Source organism: Miniopterus schreibersii, assembly GCF_964146895.1.
Source record: "Miniopterus schreibersii genome assembly, chromosome: 14".
In the NCBI taxonomy this organism is placed as follows: Eukaryota; Metazoa; Chordata; class Mammalia; order Chiroptera; family Miniopteridae; genus Miniopterus; species Miniopterus schreibersii.
In genome coordinates, this window is record NC_138114.1 from 40,648,014 (window position 1) to 40,667,467 (window position 19,454).

General features: G+C 52.9%; 2 protein-coding genes across 5 annotated transcripts; one reads left to right on the forward strand and one right to left on the reverse strand.

The window, feature by feature from the left end:
* The first annotated feature begins 1,697 nt into the window (after positions 1-1,697).
* Positions 1,698-5,293, forward strand: ELOVL3 (ELOVL fatty acid elongase 3). The gene is made up of 4 exons (XM_081158409.1): positions 1,698-2,010; positions 3,206-3,337; positions 3,944-4,095; positions 4,345-5,293. Exons 1-4 carry the CDS (start codon positions 1,913-1,915, stop codon positions 4,770-4,772), a joined length of 810 nt encoding a protein of 269 aa, XP_081014535.1. The 5' UTR covers positions 1,698-1,912; the 3' UTR covers positions 4,773-5,293.
* Positions 5,260-16,740, reverse strand: PITX3 (paired like homeodomain 3). 4 transcript variants are annotated; one of them, XM_081158407.1, is made up of 6 exons: positions 16,463-16,740; positions 15,391-15,578; positions 10,557-10,636; positions 7,490-7,619; positions 7,148-7,350; positions 5,270-6,642 (listed from the first exon to the last, which is right to left on the reverse strand). In XM_081158407.1, exons 3-6 carry the CDS (start codon positions 10,557-10,559, stop codon positions 6,055-6,057), a joined length of 924 nt encoding a protein of 307 aa, XP_081014533.1. In that variant the 5' UTR covers positions 10,560-10,636; positions 15,391-15,578; positions 16,463-16,740; the 3' UTR covers positions 5,270-6,054. The 4 variants fall into 4 exon arrangements, with proteins under 4 accessions (XP_081014532.1, XP_081014533.1, XP_081014534.1 ...); XM_081158406.1 differs by lacking the exon at positions 10,557-10,636 and having other exon boundaries at positions 5,260-6,642; XM_081158408.1 differs by lacking the exon at positions 15,391-15,578 and having other exon boundaries at positions 16,463-16,738.
* Positions 16,741-19,454: the final 2,714 nt, after the last annotated feature.

Sequence of the window (19,454 nt, forward strand, 5' to 3'; positions counted from 1 at the left end):
TGTATATTGACCCCAACCTTGTGAGGTAGGCAGGCAAGTATGACTGTCTACATTTCACTGATAGAGAATGAGAGTGTCAGAGGTTAGGGAACTGGCCTAAAATCACTTGACTCATTAATGGTGGAGCTGGGGTTTCAATCCAGGTCCTGTAGTACCTAGATAGTATTATTCTTATAATATTCATTCTTTAATTTATTCATTCATCCATCAAACATGTGTGATCACCTTCTGAGTTTCAAGTTATGTATGGAGCAATCAAGAGCTACCGAAGGGTTTTAAGCAGGAAAGTGGCACAATCCAATTTAGGTTTTAGAACTCCCTTCTAGATGAGAGGACAGAATATGGTGGTTTTTAAAGTATGGTCTGGGACCACCTACTGGGTCAGAATCTCTGGCGTTGGGACTCAGGAATCACGATCGGCCAGATTTGGGGATTCTTTTCTGGTTCTAATGCAATAAAGAGAGAGAAGCACTGTATTAGAGGAGGTGGTGCAACCAGTGAACATGACTAAGTGGCTGAAGTAACCAGGTGAGAAGTGATGAGGTCCAGAGTCAAAGGAATGCACTTGAGAGTCTTTCAGATAGCACGGACAGGGCTTCCCACGTGACCCTTCCCTGGACAGTGGCTTAGGTCAAGGGAGTGGAGCTGGGTTTCCTACCTGGGTCCTCTGGCTCCAGAGTCTGTGGGCTTTACTGTATATAGCTGTTTATAGCCACATCTTGATTATAAGTATTATAAATTTAGTTACCTTTGCACTTGTTTTGCAAATCTCTATCTTGTAGAAAACTGCCATTCAGCTTTGTATTTTTTCCTCACTTTCATAAAATCTAGAGAGAAATAAGGGACAGACAAGTAAGGCCTTAAAATTTTTTAAATATTTATTTCTTTGGGGCTGAGTACACAGGCAAGATAAAAGTAGATTTGATTAGACAAGCACAGGCTGGGGAACAGGACACTGGGAAGATGCAGTGCATCTCCTTCTATAAACCCCGGGAGGCTTCCAGGAAACCTTAAAAAAATAATCCCAGAAGCCCAGAGGGTGGCCCCATTTCCTCTCCAGGGTTATTACTGGGTGTCAGGCAGGAGCAGTTCAGGACTTCAGGAAATTGTAACGAAACCACAACAGCCTCAACAACCATCTTCCCAAACATCAACATCAACAACCTCTACAATAAAATTTATTAAGATTCACCTCCCTCCCACCCACAACCACAGACCTGAAGGAGGCAGATGGGACTATGGGAGAGGCTCCTTGCTGCTGATGTATCCTCACCCCCGGCCTAGGTTTTCCAGGGTCCCAGGGAAGTGGGGACACTGACATCCTTATTTCTGGGTCAGGGCACCATTGTCTGAGGACGCCTCCCTTCTCCCCTCACTGTCAAGTAGGTCAGGACTAAAACAAACTGAGGCAAAGGCTGAGGCTGGCGTTCCAGGGAAAGACTGGTGCTCCCGGGCACCTGGGAAGGACACAGGGGCTCAGCCAAGAGAGTGAGTGAGAGCGGAGATGCTGGGGGAGAAAAAGATGGGAAAGGCGTGGCGGCGGGTGTGGGACCCGCCTTTGGGTGTGTGGGTGTGTGGGGGGATGGCCAATCAGAGAGCGTGCTCCCGCCCAGGGGCGGGACAGGGGCCTGTCTTGGTGGAGATTGGGTAACGGGGCAGCGGGGAGGCGGTGGCTCCGCGCCCGGCCCGCCGGGGGCAACCCGCGTTATATACGCAGCGGCGGCCGCCTTGGAATGGGGCCGAGCCGCACCGCGCCGCGCCGCACGTGCCTGAATCGGACGCTCTTCGGCCTGCAGCGGAGCTCCTTGGGTCCTGGGTCCTTTCCGTCCCGCTCCACGGTTCACTCCATCCTCGGTCCCCCAACCTCTCGCCCAGCTCCCCAAGCTCCCGACCTTGGCGTCTGCAGGACGACATGGGCACAGTCACGAATGTCTCAGAAATAGAGAATCTGCTCCAGCCCTACAGATTCGAGCTGTTACAGGACATAAGGCCCTTTTTGGAGGAGTACTGGTGAGACCTGGGGAAGGGGAAGGGGAAGGGCCATGCCAGGGGCAGATCCTGATGACTGCAATTAGGAGGATGGGGGACACACTGCCCGCAATGATTTTCTTAAAGAGCAAAGGTATCCGGCTCTCCTGTCCTGGCTCCACATTCCCGTTGTCGAAGGTACAGGTGGTGTGGGACCGCAAAGAGATTAGAGCTGGAAGAGAGAAAGACGCGGGGGGCGGGGCGGGGGGGGGGGGGGAACAGAGGCAGAAATAAGAGGATGGGGTGAAGAATCTGAGAGGAGACAGAAACCAAGGGGAAAGGGTGTAGTGAGAACCGGCCTCTGAGGAGTGGGGCTGATTTGGACTCCTAGTCCCAGCCGATAGACAGCCTGTCCTGTGTGGCGTGTGCAGCCATGTGCGCCCGCACACGGGGCTGGTGCCTAGGTGCAGCCTCCCTTCGTTTTCGCGTTGTTGTCCAAGCGTCCCATCGTCCCCGCTGTGGAGGAGGTGAAGTCAGGGAGCTCTTCAAGATTTCCCCAGGCTCTCTGGCCTTGCCCTAAGGCTCCTCCCAGGTGTTGGTGGGCTGATTTTGTGCTCCAGCCAATTTGCCATGACCCAAATAGATGGAAGCTATTGCCACATTCTTCTTACAACACAGCCCTGTGTTGCTTCTAGGCATGGACCAGCACCTGTCACCCACTTCCAGCCCCATGGAGAAAGCAATAATCACAAAAACCTTGGACAGCCCTTGCAATGTGCTATGTACTTTATATATTTTTAATCCTCACCTGAGGATATGTTTTTATTCATTTGAGAAAGAGAAAGAGAGAGGGAGACATCCATGTGAGAGAGAAACATTAAACTGGTTGTCTCCTGTATGTGCCTGGACTGGGGATCGAACCTAAAACCTGGGTATGTGCCCTAACCAGGTTTGAACTCGCCACCTTCTGGTGTACTGGACAGAGCTCCAACCAACTGAGCCACACCATCTAGACACTTTATATATCAACACTGTCAGGAGAGGAATATTATTCCCCTTTTATAAATAAGGAAACTGAGGCTCCAAGAATGAAGTAGTTTTTCCAATGTCACAAAGCTAGTAGGTGGCAGAGCTGGAACTCCAACCCAGAGCACGCACTTGGAGAGATGAGTGGGCATGTCTCTAACCAGCACCCACCCACGAGCCCATCCCCTCTGCCTCTGCCTCTGCCTGCCAGGGCAGCCTCATTTCTCATAGCTCTGGTCTACCTGCTGTTCATCTTTGCGGGGCACAAGTACATGAAGGCACGGAAGGCCTTCAACCTGCAGAGGCCTCTCATCCTTTGGTCCTTCTGCCTTGCAGTCTTCAGGTAAGATATTTCTCGCTTGTCTTGTATGCCCTAGACCCTTACTCTATCCCTACAAGCTTTCTAGAAACCTCAATTGCATCAATTCCCCAAGTTGCCCCCTAGCTTTCCCTATTCAGTTCTCTCAGCTCTAGCTCCCCTCCCCAGCTTCCCCTCTCCTTCCCCAGGCTCCAGACTGGCAGTTTCTGCTCTCTCAAGAGTCCTCTTATGCTCATGGAGTCTGTGTACTTCCAACAAATTTCTCCAGACTCTAACGCCCTCTCCCAAAGACTCTCAAATAACTTCCCTAGCCCCTCCTTCCCATACTCCCTCCTCCATCGATGCCCCCCAACCTGCCACCCATCTCCTCATAGGCTCCATCCCAAGAACTCTGTTCCCTAACTCAACTTTCAGTCCCATCCTTCAGTATTCCCTGGTCCTTTCCCAGCCCTCATCTCCTCTAGATTACTGGTTGGATTTACCAGATTGACTCCAGGATCTTAGAAGCCATGACCCCTGGAAGGGTGGGAAAGTGACAGAACTTGGGACTGTGGTCTGACCAGGCTGAGGGGGAAGGGTGGATTGGTGTCTGCGAATGATCTTATACCCTTTTCCTCCGTCTCATTTCAGTATCCTGGGGGCAGTGAGAACATGGGGCCTTATGGGGAACTTGATACAAAGGTATAGCCTAAAGCACTCTGTGTGCTACTCCAGCTTCTTCAGCAACTCTGTAGTCAGATTCTGGTCCTGCCTCTTTCTTCTCAGCAAGATCATTGAACTTGGTGAGTGGCAAGGTTTTGTTCCTCTGGCACCTAGTCAATTGCACCCTTCCTCAGGGACCCCCTCACCCATCACAGGGAGAGTCCCTTCCCCACCCCTGGGTCCTAACAACACCTCTTACCCAAGCCCCTCTCCAGATTCTCTGCCACAAAGACCCCTCCCTATCCTGAGAACTCCCCCTGCCCCCACATTCAGTGCAGAGGGTGGTCCCAACCCCGGGTGGCATACCAGCTATGACTCCCATCTCCCAGGAGACACGGTCTTCATCATCTTGCGTAAGCAGCCACTCATCTTTGTGCACTGGTACCACCACAGCACAGTGCTAGTGTTCACAAGCTTTGGATACAAGAACAAGATGGCTGCAGGCGGCTGGTTCATGACCATGAACTATGGAGTGCATGCCCTCATGTACACCTACTACACTCTGAAGGCTGCCAAAGTGAAGCCCCCCATGTGGTACCCTAAGCTCATCACCAGCCTGCAGATCCTGCAGATGTTTATGGGAACCACTGTCATCATCCTGGCTTACATCTGGAGACAGGAACAGGGATGCGACACCACAGTGGAACAGTTCTTCTGGTCCCTCGTGGTGTATCTGACCTATTTCATCCTCTTTGCCAACTTCTTCTACCAAGCCTACATCGTGCCCAAAGTTAAAGCCAAGACCAAGAGCGAGTAAAGGGTTGGAGAAAAAGAAGGAGCTCCAGGCTCTCTCCTCCCCAGGGCACCGAGGGGCTTGGCTTAGGTTTGGGAGAATGATTAGGATGCCTTCCCTGCATGGTTTCCCCACAGAATGTGTACCCCAAGGTGGCAGGAAGTTATGACAGACAAGAAACATCAACCCTGGGAAGGGGATGTGATCTGGTACTTTGATGTTTCTGTTTTTAATGTGAAGGCAAGCAGGCCCTGGAATGGGGCTGGGACTGAGGAGGATCCCCAGAGCCAAGTTATTTATATTTCTATATAGAAACCTTTCTCTTCATGCTCTATTTTTTAATTAAATACTTCAACAAGACTTTTGGATTTTGGGAATTCTGGGGAAGAAGGGGTCAGCTGGGATGGGAGATGGCTGCCGACAGTGGGATGATCTGTAGGTGAGACATCTAAGAGGATCTGTGGAAGGATGAGAGGCACACACGCAGACACTCAATAAGAAGCCTAGGTCTGGTAGGCACTTAATAAATGTCTGTTACAGACCAGAATTTTATTGCTGTTAGAGGCCCACGCCCGTCATTGGAACAGTGAGAAACGGGTGCAGAAAGGCGGAGTAACTTATCTAAGGCTGTAGGCTTCCTAAGTTGCAGAATTGACACCTGCAGGTGTTACAGACCAGATCTTCCAGTTATCCTCCATGCGGCCACCAGATGGCGCCACAGCACCAGCTTTGGCCAACGCCCGCCCCGAGCCAACCGCGCAATCACGCGGGCGGGCGGGCGCGCGCCGCTCCGCTCCAGGCAGCCCCCGGCTTCCCCCATCCTGGTGCTAGCGGCTCAGGGACCCTGACGCCGTCGAAGCTTGAACCCTTCACCTCTTTCCTGAACATCCAGCTCTCCTTTAGACCTGGAGGAGGACGAGGGGAGAGGGCTCAACCGTAACTCTGAATCATCAGGCCTTTGGCAGTCCTCGCACGTTTATTTCATTTATCTTTGAAAATGATAAATGGGAGAGGAGGAGTCTGGAGAAGGCGGGGTGGGCCAAGGGCGAGTTGGCCCCGGGGAACTGGTCCCTGTTCCTGGCCTTAGTCCCAGGGGCGCGGACTGTGCATAGGGCCCAGTCCACCCCTCAGGTGGGGAGTTAGAAGTTGGAAGGCTCTGTCCCGAGCCGGCCGCCTCCCTCCCCCCAGCTGCCCCAGCGTCCCTCTCAGACCCCGGGGCGAAATCGAGCCAGTCAAGACGGCCCCAGTCCGGGGAGGCTGTGAATTATCGACCCCGTCCTCGGGGATGGTGGACGGGCCGGGCCACTCATACGGGCCGCTCCACGGCGTACTGACACGGACTGAGGTTGGCCGCCGGGGGCGGCCCGGGTACGGTGGGATAGCTGAAAGAAGCGTGCTGTTTGGCCTTGAGCCTCAAGCTGGCCAGGCTCGAGTTACACGGGTCCCGGTATACGTAGGGGGAGGAGGCGGCTGCAGCAGCAGCTGCGGCGGCCGAGGCGTAAGGGCAGGACACTGCCCCGGAGGACACTGCGGCGGGAGCCAGCCCGGGGGGCCCCCCGCCCAGGCCTTGCAGGGCCCCGGGCCCTGGCACGGTGCCCGGGGCTGCGGTGGCCGAGGGCACCATGGAGGCGGCAATGGAGCTGGGTGGCGAGAAGACGGGCTGCGAAGCCAGGGGCCCCACGTTGACCGAGTTGAAGGCGAACGGGAAGGTCTTGGCGGCGAGCGGCGGGCCGAGCGCTTTGGGCGGCCAGTTGCCGTAGGAGTAGCCGGGGTACACCTCTTCGTAGGGCGGCACCAGCCCGCCGAGCGGCGCGGCGAAGCCGCCCTTGCACAGCTCCGCCTGCTGGCTGCGCTCGCGCTTCCGCCACTTGGCGCGTCGGTTCTTGAACCACACCTGGCGGGGCGGGAGCACAGGCCGTCAGGGCTGGGAGCCCAGGGGGTCCCGGACCCGGTGGGCGCGGCTGGTGGGTGGGCCACCCGGGGGGGGGGGCCGTTCGGAGGGTACACGAGGCGAGATGGCTGGAGATCGCAATCGGGGTCGTGGAGGAGCACGCGGAGTGAGGGAGCTGAGAACAGAAGCTACGGGCCGCAGAACTGCGTCAAGGGGGACGCGGGGGGGAGGGGGGGAGTAGTTTGGGGTCAAGGAGGGGTGACGAGTAGAACATGCAATAGTCCCAGGGGAGAAGAAGCGCGCGGTGTGGAGTGACAGGGCGGAGGAAGATTGGAGGTTAATGGAAAGAAGGCCGTGTGGCGAAGGGGATCGGTGCCTTGGGACGTCGGGTGTCGGGCCCCAGGATGGGGCAAGCAGGGCAGAACCACAGGCGGCAGGTTTCTAAGCTACTCGCTAAGCGGCCCGCGAGGAAGACCCGGGTGGGGTTACAGATCGGGGAGCCCCATACCCGCACGCGGGCCTCAGTGAGGTTGGTCCACACGGCGATCTCTTCGCGAGTGCTCATGTCGGGGTAGCGGTTCCTCTGGAAGGTGGCCTCCAGCTCTTGCAGCTGCTGGCTGGTGAAGTGCGTGCGCTGTCGCCGCTGCTTCTTCTTCAGCGAGCCGTCTTCGGGGGAGCCGCCGGGCAGCGAAGCCGAGGCCTTCTCCGAGTCTGGGGCGGGATTGGGTCAGGTCACGGGGATTCCTGGGCTGGGTTACCTCCTTCACCGGCCCCTCACTCCCACCCGGGCCCCAAGCCCATTAGGGATTGAGCTGTTATCTCCCCTACGCCCAGAAGGGGGCGCGCTCACCGCTGTGTTCTTGGCCCTTGCAGCCGTGTTCTGGGAGTGGGGGGTGGGGAGTGCCCGCGTCGGACAGCGACAGAGCCGGGCTCCGGGCCTCCGCCTCGCTGAGCAGGCCGAACTCCATGGAGAGAAGACTCTGGGGGAAGAAAAAACACAGAGCAGGTCAATGGGGTTATCCGGTTCCCAGGGGTATTTCCCTACAGGTTCACTGTCCCCTTCCTTAGCCACCCTGGGTGGGGTGCCATAGGATAGAATGGGGAAACAGCAGCAGGGGGCAAAAGGTGTCTACTCAAAAATTGTATGCACAGATATACACACTAGACTTTGTTTTGTTCACTGCGGGGGACCTAAAACTGTGCCAGTTGCACAGCTGGTGTTCAATAGATATTTATTGAATTAATGAAAACTACAATGATTGCACCCCACATGCCATATACCACATCCTCAAAAACTTCAGTTCCCTCTCACACGAATGCCCAATAGCCCCATAAACTTACACATGCCCCTCAGCCAATCACACATAAGACACAGCTGGAACCCCTGTTACTCTCCATTGGGACAATTTGATTTTGAACCAGGCCTGATATTTCTCCCATAAAGATGATCACTGCTATCGATTATGAGTACTTACTGTGTGCCTTTATCTCATAATTTCTTCCCTCACAAGAATGCATCAATATTAAGTATGATCACCTTTTTTGGGTGCAGAAACTGAGACTTGAAGTAATGATTAAGGGCCACAGAGCTTGTAAGTAGTGGAACTGGGATCTGAACCAGGTCTACCAGGTGTGGGAGACTCCTACGCTAATGCTTTTTCTCTGTTTCCTTTTTCCAATTGTGTTCTTTGGGGCCCTACCCCCTCAGGGACTGGAACTCAGGGCTCCTCTCAAGGATAGAACCCTAGCCTGGACTTGATTTCATCTGCTTCAATTAGGGCAGTCCTGCTTTCGTCTGTTTTGTTTATGCTTTCTGGAAAGATTTCATTTGAAAAAAGGGGCCCCAGAATCAAAAGCCAGTTTGAAAATCACTAGGCATTTGGCTTTGTCTGCTTCTGTGCCTGCCCAGACACACTTTGCATCCTACCGGTCATTGTCCCACTCTCATGCACAGCCTCTACCAGGCCCATCCAGGCAGTAGATTATGAGCTTCTGAAAACCCCTTTGCCACACTTACTCCCTCTCTCAAACTTTGCCTGTCATTGCCCAGGAGCCTGCCTCGGTCCCTCTTCAAGTCTCCCCTGCTGGTTTCTCTTTCCTGCTGGCTCTCCCAGGCCCCCTCTGGTAGGAGGAAGGAAAGGGACACTAGTGGGGCTCAAGGACTCTGGATGCCTCTAAGTCAGAGGAGAACCAAAGGAGGCTAGGGACAGAGGAACAAGGGTGCAGAGAGCTGGGTGGGAGGGGTCCATCTGCCTCCCCATTAACAGGGACTTAACACAAGCTGTGCAAGGTGGCATTAATGTGGTGGATTAGACTAAATAGAGATGTGTGTCACTTGGCTGCTCTGAATTTATTAGGAGCCTTTCTCAGGGAGGCACAGATGGGCAGTGGCCTGTATTTGCACATGGTAATGCCCCCTTCAACCAGCTCAGAGAGGACAGCTGCCCCCTGCCTCCACCTCTCAAGTAAGACTGGGGTAGGGCAGAGGTCAAGGCAGGAGTTAAGAAACAATCCTTGTTCCTTCCACAGGCGGAGGAGACTAGACCTCTTCCTAGGGTTAAAGGGAATCTGGGAAGGAAGGAGAGAAGTCAGGCCAGGAGTGGGGGTGCTCAGCTTTACCTCTCCCCTTTCAGGTCTGAGGTCAGGAGTCAGAGGCTTGGGGCTGGCTCAACGGTGCTCTGGTGGAAAGGAGATGCCCTTGGGAGGGACCTGTGGCAGCCTTGACTAGCAGTTCTTCCCAAATAGCTGGGAAGGCATAGAACTGAGAGCTGGAAAAAGGGTTGCTCTGAGGTCTCCTTTTACTTTATACCCAAGAGGATGAAGAAGGTAAAGGGGGGATGAATACATGGTGACAGAAGAGACTAGACTTTTGGTGGTGAGCACACGATAGAATATACAGATGTTGTACTGTAAAGTTGTACACCTGAAATTTATATTATTAACCAATGTTACCCCAATAAATTTAATAAAAAATAAAACAAATATATATTTTAAAAGATGCCCTCAAAATGCAAACCATGTCCCTGGTTTTTCCAGAGGCCACAGGAGCAACAAATTGGGAAAAGAGATATTTGGGTTTGCCTGTAGGGGAAGCTAAATCCCACCATTGCCATTTATCCTTCCAGTCTGCTTTGGCTCCAGACTTCTAATTTTCCAAACTCCCCTTCCCCCAGCATTCCATACCTGTGTCTTGGTTTCACCCTTTATTTCAGCAGAGGGGAGGCAGGGTGAGGAGAGATAAGGGCCAGAGTAAAAGATGAAGCTGAGAAAGCAGAGTTCAGGCTGTATGTTCCTAGAGACAGACAGACACACATGCAGACACACAGAGGCCCCCCACTCAGACAAAATAAGCACTTGGACTTGGAACTAGAGGCATACAAACACACACTCTCCCACACATGTGCTCCCACATTCAAGGAGACAGACACACACTGTCACACAGTCTCCTCTCTCTGTGACAGGGACAGCTGCCTTGGCTGTTTTGGAGCTAGCCATTACCCTCCCCCCTCCTCTTCCTGGCCCCTCTGAACCTCAGCTCTCAGCCCCAGGAACTAAGAACTCTGTGGGGGAGGAGGGGACCAAAGGGGCCAGGGGAGTGGTGTACACTCAGTGCTGCTGGGGAGAGCCTGTTTGGCTGAGTGCGGAGATGGCAGGAGAATGCTGGAGGAAGAGGGACAGGTGGGGGTGGAGGGCAGAAACTCCCCAGGCCCCTTTTAGGGAAGTAATCTGGTAGAGCCCAAAGAAATTAGGTCTGGAGTTAAAAGATCTTGGTCCATGTCCTGGCTCCCCAACTTACTAGCTATTAGTTCTTGGCAGATTACTTCATCTCTCTGAGCCTATTTTTCATCTCTAAAAGGGAAATCATAATCCCTCCCTCCCTCCCTCCAGTATTGTTATAAGGTTAAAATAAAACATACCATGTAAAAACTCTATCCAAGTGTATTTTTTTCTCATTCGTTGAAGAGATGTTCATTTGGCACCTTCTGTGAGCTGGACACTGAGTGAGGCACCAAGGATAGAGTGGCAAGTAAGAGTCCATCCTCGCCTGTGCTCTCGCTTGAGTGGCTCGCCTCCCTAGACCCTGTGCATCCCGGGGAAGACTTTCTCCAGTGAATACGGAGGTGGGTGTGCTGCATTTTAGGGGGGGATGCAAATGTGTGTTGTAAGCACTGTCCTGAACATAAAGGAGAGTCTAGTCAGTAAGGTAACAGCAAAATGGGTACAGTAACCCAAGCTGGGGGTCACTTTGGGGACCAGGGACTGGTAAAGGAAAGAATGAAGCCTCAGGCTCCTGGCTGGGTTAGTAATATAAGGTAGAGGGGGTGAGGCTGAGAAGGAACCTGATTGGGAAACTGGAAAGAACACTAAGGCAGGCAGGCAACAGAAAAATAGAGGGGGAGGCATCTGCCTCTTGTGCCCTGCTGGGCTGGTCAGGCAGAGGCTCGGGGTGCCAAGGGGTTGTCTGAGCTGAAGACAAGCTTGCTGAGGGTTAAACTCCCCAAACTGCTGAAAGTCCGGAAGCTGCGAAATTGAGACTGAAGTCAGGGACAAGCAGTAGGTCTGGGAGCCACAGGTTTGGTTGATGCTGGTAGGAAATGCCAGGCAGGGCCAAAGAGAGCCAAGAAATAACAGTGGTGCTGAGTCCAGCTTTGGGAGGGGCTGCCTGGCCCACCTCCAGCCTTTCTGATACCCCTTGAAGGGGATGCATGACCCAGGCCCCACTGGTGTCAGGGTGGCAATCCTAGCCCTAAGGAAAAGGGAGGGCCGACAGGCGTGCTCTGATTCTGAAGCACAGGCTGGAATTACAGGAAGCTGCCATAGACTGCAGCAAGAACAAAATACCCAAGATATATTAAGGTGGAGGGCAGAGACTATTACAGGCCAGAGAGGCCATAGTAGGGAGGCCATGGTTTATCCAAGGGACACAAGTTCATGGTACGAGGACAGCTGCCATGGACCCACTCTTGCCCTGAAGCCACAGGGGTAAACCAGGGCCACAGCCAGAAAGCCCCAAAGAAGTTGCAACAATGATGCCAAAGGCAGGAAACATACCCCAGAACTTAAATAGGAGAACTTTCTCCTGTGGGGACCAAATGAAGAGGACAGTAAGAGGGGGTGGAGTTGTGATGCTGTGGCTGGGCCAGCAGCAAGTTGGTGAACAGGTGTAAACCAAGGCCCTACACCATCTTCTAAACCTGAAACTGAAGTGAGGCCCTTAAGTGAACACAGCCTCACATTCATTAGCAATGCTGAGCACCCAAACTGTCTGGTCTGCTGAACTGCAGTGACAAATGGGAATGAGTGAAGACAGCTGTAGACAAGGCTCAACAGCCCCAGGAGGAAACCCTAAGACTCAAGTGGAGGCAGCAATAATTTGATGTACTTAATTTATTAAGGGGTAAATCGGGGATCAGAGAAATGAATCCCCACACTCTTCCCTCCCTTCCTTCCTTCTTCCTTCAGCAAGTGTTAGGTGCTAAGACAGATCCCCAGGACTGGTAAGGCAAAGACCCTAACTTGTAGGAGCCTGCAGTCTAGGGAGACAAACAGAGCACAGGATGAGATGATAGGCTGATTCTCAGATTATGGGAGAGAGAGAAATGGAAGCCCATGTAAGGTGTATGTTTTCAGGCTCAGAGACTATAGCACATAGCTGGGAATTGGGGAGGCAGAGAAGGGGCAGAGACTTTTAAATAATAGAGCAGGATTGGGAATGAGCTGGCAGGTTCAGAGGGCAACTGGAAGCCTAATTTGGCCAGGGTCTCAGTGTGGACAATTAGAGATTATCAGAGAAAGATGGGTCAGGCTTGGGGGGGTCTCCAATGAGGTGGGGTGGTTCAGGTTTGATACAATCTAGGCTAGAGCATCTCCAGATTTTCCATTTAAAAACCCACTAAGACTAGTAAGAGAAAATATCACCCTGGGAAACTAGGGGAACAACCTAAAACAGCTGCCACCAGTATGAAATTTCTTTGAGCTCTCCAGCCTTATGTTAAACATAAAAGCAAACTGCCTGGCTGGCATGGCTCAGTGGTTGAGCATCGACCTATGATCCAGGAGCTCATGGTTCGATTCCTGGTGAGAGCACATGCCGGGGTTTCGGGCTCGATCCCCAGCAGGGGGCGTGCAGGAGGCAGTCAATCAGTGATTCTCTCATCATTGATGTTTCTATCTTCCTCTCTCCCTCTCCCTTCCTCTCTCTGAAATCAATAAAGACAAATTTTAAAAATTTAAAGCAAATTTGCATTCTAATCCATAAAGTTATTATGTTTATTTTAATATAAAAATAAAGTTTTCTCTCCACATCTCCAAGTGACATTATCACACCAAGAAGATAGATGGGCCATGTTTAGCCTCCAGCGTCATGCTCCTCCCACTTCTGTCCTACCCTCTCCCACCCCAGCCCCTTAAAGAGAAGCACTGCTCCAAGCAGTGGGAGTCACTGGAGGCTTATAGGCAGGAGAGTGACATAAAAGCAGCATCTTTGGGACCTTTATTTGGCATGGGTGAGCAGAATAGGTTGGGCAGGGGAGAGACAGGAAAGGGGCTCTTTGAAAGCAGTTCTTTCTCATCCCATCACCTATCTTTTCCTTTCTCTCCCCATCACTCTTATCATGGGTCCCTGTTGGTAACCATGGGCTAGACATTCTAGATAATCCCAAAGCTCAGGACCTAATGGATCCTTTGGGTTAATTGCCATCCCCCCCCCACTCTGAAAATCATCATTAGGAGTGAATGGAGAAGAAAAGATTTGGGTGGCTCCTTCTGTCTCATTCCCAAGCCAGCTCAGCTTTGGTCTGCCTCCCCTGCTATCCCTTCCTGGACCTGGGTCTTGGGTCCATATTCACATCCTTAAACAGCAGACACATCATATTTGGCCTGGTAGAGGAGTTAAGCATTTGGGGAGCTCCTTTGAACTCTCCTCGGAGAGGAGCAGGGGCAATGGCTGGTATCTGAAGCCTGAGAGAAGGTGTTTCATCTGTCATTGAGAATCTTCCTGGGGCTGGATCAGGGATGCATTCTGGCTGATCTAAGACTTGAGACCCCACCCCTCCAAGCAAAGATTCTACAGTCTGGCCATAATAATGGCAGTGATGCTTCTCGTTTTTGTGGTGCTTTTCCATTTGCAAAGGGCTTTCATACATATGATTTCATTTAACTCTTACAACCACTGTGAGTGGCAGTAATGACCATCCCCATTTCACCTCTAAGAAGACAAATTTGTCCAAGGTTATACGGCAGAGATTGAAGACCAGGGACTGAGGTCTTTTCATTCCTTGCCCCCTCCACCCCGGCAGCCATTTGTGGCTCTGACATGCACTGATCCTCCCAAGCCCCGAAGAATTTCATTTCTACTTCCTGCCTCTACCACCTCTTTGGAAATGAGCTCTGGAAGTGGGCTGCCCACTATGTGCCAAGGAACATTTCCCCCTTCATCCTGTGCTTGCGTCACTCCAGTTCTAAGAGACCCCCTCATCTCCCGTTTCAGGATTTGGGGAGCAAACAAGTCTTCTGTTTATCGATGCCTTTCATTATTTTGTGGATTTTTCACCCTATCTCACTTTCCAAACTTTCTAAACTTTGAAGTTTGCTCTCCCCGGCAGCCACTAGCTCCCTATTCTGCGAACTATTCTCTGACACTTCTCTAGGCCCATGACATGCCCCCTAAGAGCCAGTGACTCGGGCATGCACTCAGCTACATGGTTTTATGCAAGGATGGGAGAAGGTTCTGCCTTTTGTGTCCAGTCATCTTTGTTATAATGCTGTTGCTTTTTGGATTTTTGGCAAAAGCATAACTTTGGGCTAAGATCTTCAGGGAACCATCTGTAACGCCTTCCCTATTCCTTTCCTGACTCAGACCACTTCATCACCCATAATCCCATAATTTCAGTGATTTTCAAAGGTGATGGGAGCTCAAGCCCCTGAAAAGGGTATCAGAATGTGGTGAGGGTATTGGGGTTTGACTCTATATTAATCAAAGGGGGGCAAGGAACAAAAAATGTAGAGAAACAATGCCCAAGCTCGTAATACGCAAACTTGAAAATCGAGGAATGGAGGTGGGAGTGAGGGGGACATGTATTGTATGTCGCTCCTGGGTGGAGGCTGAGGAAGGTTCAGACCCACTTGTTTAGATTATTTAGTCATTGCTGAACACATCACCTTGCACTTGCCCCCGTGAAAATTCAGTCTCCAGCCTGGCTGTTTTGCTCACGAACATAGACTGGGAGAGTTCTCTCTACTCTGTTCTCTTCAGCCTAACTGGGGTCTGTCTAGTTAAAGAGTTGGGGTCAGGGTGGGTAGTTATTGCAGGAGTCCAAAGAATCAGGGCCCTCCCCCTAAAGGGAAAGTACACAGGGCTGTTGGGTAGGGCTGAGACCTCCTTCCTAACCAGAGTTGGGGGCTATATAGGTTTCATGCTGGACCTAAGAGTCTGGATTCCGTGTGTCTCCTTCCTATCCCCTCTTAGCCATCAGGGTGTTTTTGAGATTGGTGGGACTGAGGGGGCAAAAAGGGGAAAAAGACCACAGGGTTTACTTTGCTAAAGGGCTGCAGTTTTCTCTTCAGGCCTGGGCTCCTGCTCCCTACAGAGAAGGCACCTTTAGCCTGCTGACACCGAGGCAAGAAGTTTGGGGGTGTCTGATCTGCTGTATTGGAATTAGGGGTTGCCTCTGAGTTTGTGAGGGAACTGGGGTTGGCAGGGGCTTGTGCTGAGCTCCTCCTTGCTCTCCCATTGCCCTTTGTGGTTCACACCTTTTTCTGGTCTTGATTCCCACTAGCAGTCCCACCGTTGGATTTCTCTGCTCAGATTTGGATTCTGGAGGCCCAGGCGATGCTTGGATCTGGCTTGAGTTGGAGAGGTAATCTGTCCCACCACCACTCCGCCCCAAGGCCTGGCCGCAGGCTTTACTCTCACTCCCTGCTCCTGAGCCCCACAGCCCCTAGGAGCAGAAACAAGTTTGCAAAGAGGGATTTGAGGCGACCCACCACAGCGAACCCCACTGCACACGCAGCAGCTGGGCAGGCGCTGCCGGGTAAATGGACGTGCCACTCGGCCAGGGACATTCTGTCCACTGCTGCCAGACACAGCGCCTGCTCCAGAGAGACCCACCTCTCTGCCCCGGACATTCTGTCCGCTCTCAGCCCCGCGCGCTGCGGACATTCCGTCCGCTTTGGTGGCGGCCCCAGGCCCGGACCCATGCAGACCCTGACACCCCGAGCCGGATCGGATCCACTGCCTGTGACTCCGGCTGCCCAGCCGCTGCCCTGACGCCCGCACAGCGGCCATCTGACCCGGTCGCGCCAACCTCTCACTACAAGGCTCCTGTCGCAACTGCGAAGCAGCTGAAAGGAGAAGCGTGTGCGACTAGACGCACCCCTGCTCCCAGCCCCTGGAGTCTGACCTGAGCCCCAGCCGAGGGGCATCAGGAGCCGCCAACTGCCCCTATACTGGGCGGCCGCTGCCAGCTCCCCCCGCCGGCCAGGGCCTCGGCAGTCCCTTTCGCTCCCGGGCTGCCTGCCCCGCGCCCTCGGATTCCAGGGTGCTTTCTGGTAATGGTTTCCTGACTCTTCTCCCCGCTTCGCAGAGCCCCTGTCCTGGCTTCATGCCTCCGGTTCACCTCCGGATCCCCCTTTTCTGTCCTCCGAGTTCTCACTCTAAATTTCCCTTTCCCTAAGTCCTGCAGTCCGCCCTCCCAGTTTCGACCGGCTCCCCAGGTACCGTTCCCCAGTTCAGCTCAGCCAAGTCCCCTTTTAGGAATCCCAAAGTCCAGCCATGGCCCCTTGGCCCCCTGAGCCCCTGTCCTCCGCGTGGTCAAGCACTCACGGTGAGTTCCGCAGCAGGCAGGCTCCCGGCAGCGGCGGCGGCCGCAGTCTGGAGGGCAGGCAGGGGCCAGGGGCAGGGCACCCGGCCGGGGTGGGGGCTGCCCCCCTGCGCCCGGGCGGCCGCTCTGCTCGGGCACTCCCGGGGACTGCGGAGCTGAGGGAGCGAGGGAGCCTCGCCGCAAACTGCCACCCCCCACCGGCGCCCATTCACTTTATGGCAGCCCAGGGCGCCCCCAGCCCGCAGCGGTGAGGTTCGCTCGTAGGGCCCCGCCCCCTTCCAGCTGCGCTTCCCGGGCTCCACCCTTTCCAGCTGTGAATCTTCAGGTCCCGCCTTCGGGGGTGGGGTTCGGCAGGCGTGCCGCCAAGAGCCCCGCCCCCTGACCAATCGGAGGCACTCCTCAGCAACCGGGACACGCCCCTCCCCACGTGGCTGAAACCAAGCTCCAGCAAGAATGCTTCGGTAGAGCCAAACCGGCTAGCGTGGGGTGGGCTGTGTAGCCCCACCGAGCCGGGGCACCACCCCGAGCGACGGGGAGCGGTGCCGGGGACAGGGCTGCCAGGGTGCCAGGTGGGAGGGCGCACGGGCCCGCAGAGGCCGCCGGTTTTCAGAGCTCAGACTTCGTTGCCGCTCAAGTTTCGGCGATTTTCTCCACTTGTCGCTGTCTGTCTCTCTGCCCTTTGTGTCTGCTCCAATCCTCCCACGTCTCGCCTTTCTTTCCTCTTTTTTCCCCTCCACCGCTTTGCTCCTGCTGTTTGTCCCTCTCCTCTGCCACTTTGAAAGACTAATTTCTCTTTCTCCTGCTCCTCTCTTTCCTCACATCTTTCTCTCCTTCCTCTTCTTGGCTATCTTCCACCCTCTCCCCCACTTTTCTCTCCTTCAAGGAAGGTAGCTTCGTGGAGAAAGCAGAGTTTGGAATGAGACAAACCAAAGCATCATCCTAACCCCGTCACCAACCACACCATCACTGAGTGACCTTGGACAAATAACTATCACCCCCTTACTCCCATCTACCCTAAACAGTTTATGGAGGCTCTCACTGGATCTCAGGGCTTGGAATGGGCACTCCTCAGAGGTTGGGCAATTCACCTGTTAGTCTGTGTTTTTGGCTTGCCCAGGCTATGCTCTCCCAGCCTTAACAGGGCTAGCTCCTCCTTGGTAATACTAGGTTCAATTCTGTGGGCAAGGTCAGGCCTTGGTGTTTGCTAATTAGGGGACTGCAAGGGATAGAACAGATGTCCCAAGGAACATGTAGAGTCAGGGTGAGTTGTTTGGGTGCCCCCGAGGGCCCTGAACCCTATCACACAATATGCTCCTAAGATAAATCTGACCGGTCATGTCAAAGTCCTTCAATGGCTCCTGATTGCCCTCAGGATAGAGAACAAGCTCCCTTGCCTGGCCCGCAGGACTTTCAGGATCTGATCCTGCCTTAATTTCCAATCTCCTAGTGGTTTCCTGCACACCTCTGGCCTTTCTTCTGACAGTAACATATTTCTAGCCAGTCTTCATCTTGTCAATTCCAACTCATCCTCCTAAGCTCCTCTCAGAGGCCTTATTTTCTCTGGGAAGCTGTTCCTGAACTCCTGGGTTAGCCAGATGTCTAGCCTCTTGCTCCCACAACCCTCCTGTGCATACCCTCTATTATCTCACCCACTATATTGAAGAGATCAGCTTATATGCAGTCCCCTATGATGCTAAGGTTTAGGATGGCAAATACCATGTCTCCCTCATGTTTCTATTTCAAGGCATAATGTAGGAACTCAGTACTGAAATCTAAGAGGGAGATGTTCTGCCTGGTAAGATGATGGAGTGGCTAGTGCATTGTCATTTCTCTCCTCTTCATTTCTAACACACAATCCCATTCATGCTTTTAGGTTGGTTAATTTTTAGAGGTATGTGGGAGTGGGGATGGAGGAGTAGGAAGTTTTGGCCCACTTGGAGGGTTTTCCAAACTTTGGCTATCTAGGACCTCTCAATCTGAGACAGACCTAAGAGATCAAATCCCAGTTTTCAAGGGAAGTTGGGAAATGGCTCAGAGGTACTGTGGAAAGAGGTGCTATGGTAGTTGTATCTTCTTCCTCTTTTTGGGCAAAAGAGGCAAGAGTCTCAACTGGACCCAGAGACCAGGAACCCAATGTCAGGTGCAGGGAGCTGTTGAGGAGTTCTTCAGGTCTGATGGGTTCTTCAAATTAGAGGATTGTAGCAAGTGGTTGGCCTTTGGATGTCTGGTTTTGAGACCACATTTCTATGGGGTTAGGCATATAGATTCCCTGGACTTGGGTCATCCATAAATGAGAGGAAAATGGGAGAGACTTGGTATCTTTTTTCATTGCCTCCCAGCAGTCTCTTCAGGTCTGCAGGGACACCTGGGCTCTATTCTAGAAAACAGGCCGGGAATTCCACCAGTCAATCTGCAAGGAGGAAACCTATCCTCCTGTCCTCTTCCTACACACTCTCACTTCTAGGTAATTTGTAAATATCCTAGCAATCTCTATCATCTCTTGCAAGAGGCAAGGCACCTGGGGACGGGAGGGTGAAGACTGGGGTGGGCATCTAGCCCTTAGGCTTCTTAATATTTTTAGGGCAAACAGGAAAGGCTTCAGTTTCCTGTCTCTGATATGGACTAATCCGTGTGATTAGCTTTGTTTCAGATAGATAAAGAGTGTCCAAGGCTTAGTATGAGAGGCAGAGCTGGGAGTCACTGCCTGAGAGACTAAGACATAAGAGGTAGTGAAGGGCAGTGAAAAAAAAAATTGACCTGGGGGTGAGGACACCTGAGTTTGTCTTTCTGCTCTGCCAGTATATAGTTATGCGAACGTGGGGGCTATCTTTCCACTCTGGGACTCAGTTTCCTGCTCTGTAAAATGAAGAGACCTGAATTGGATAGGTTTCTGCCACCTCTCATTTTTTCTATTTCTGCATTATAGGAATGGGGTACAAGACACAGAAATAGATAGGACAGACACTCTATGAGAAGCCAGACAGGGCAGATAGA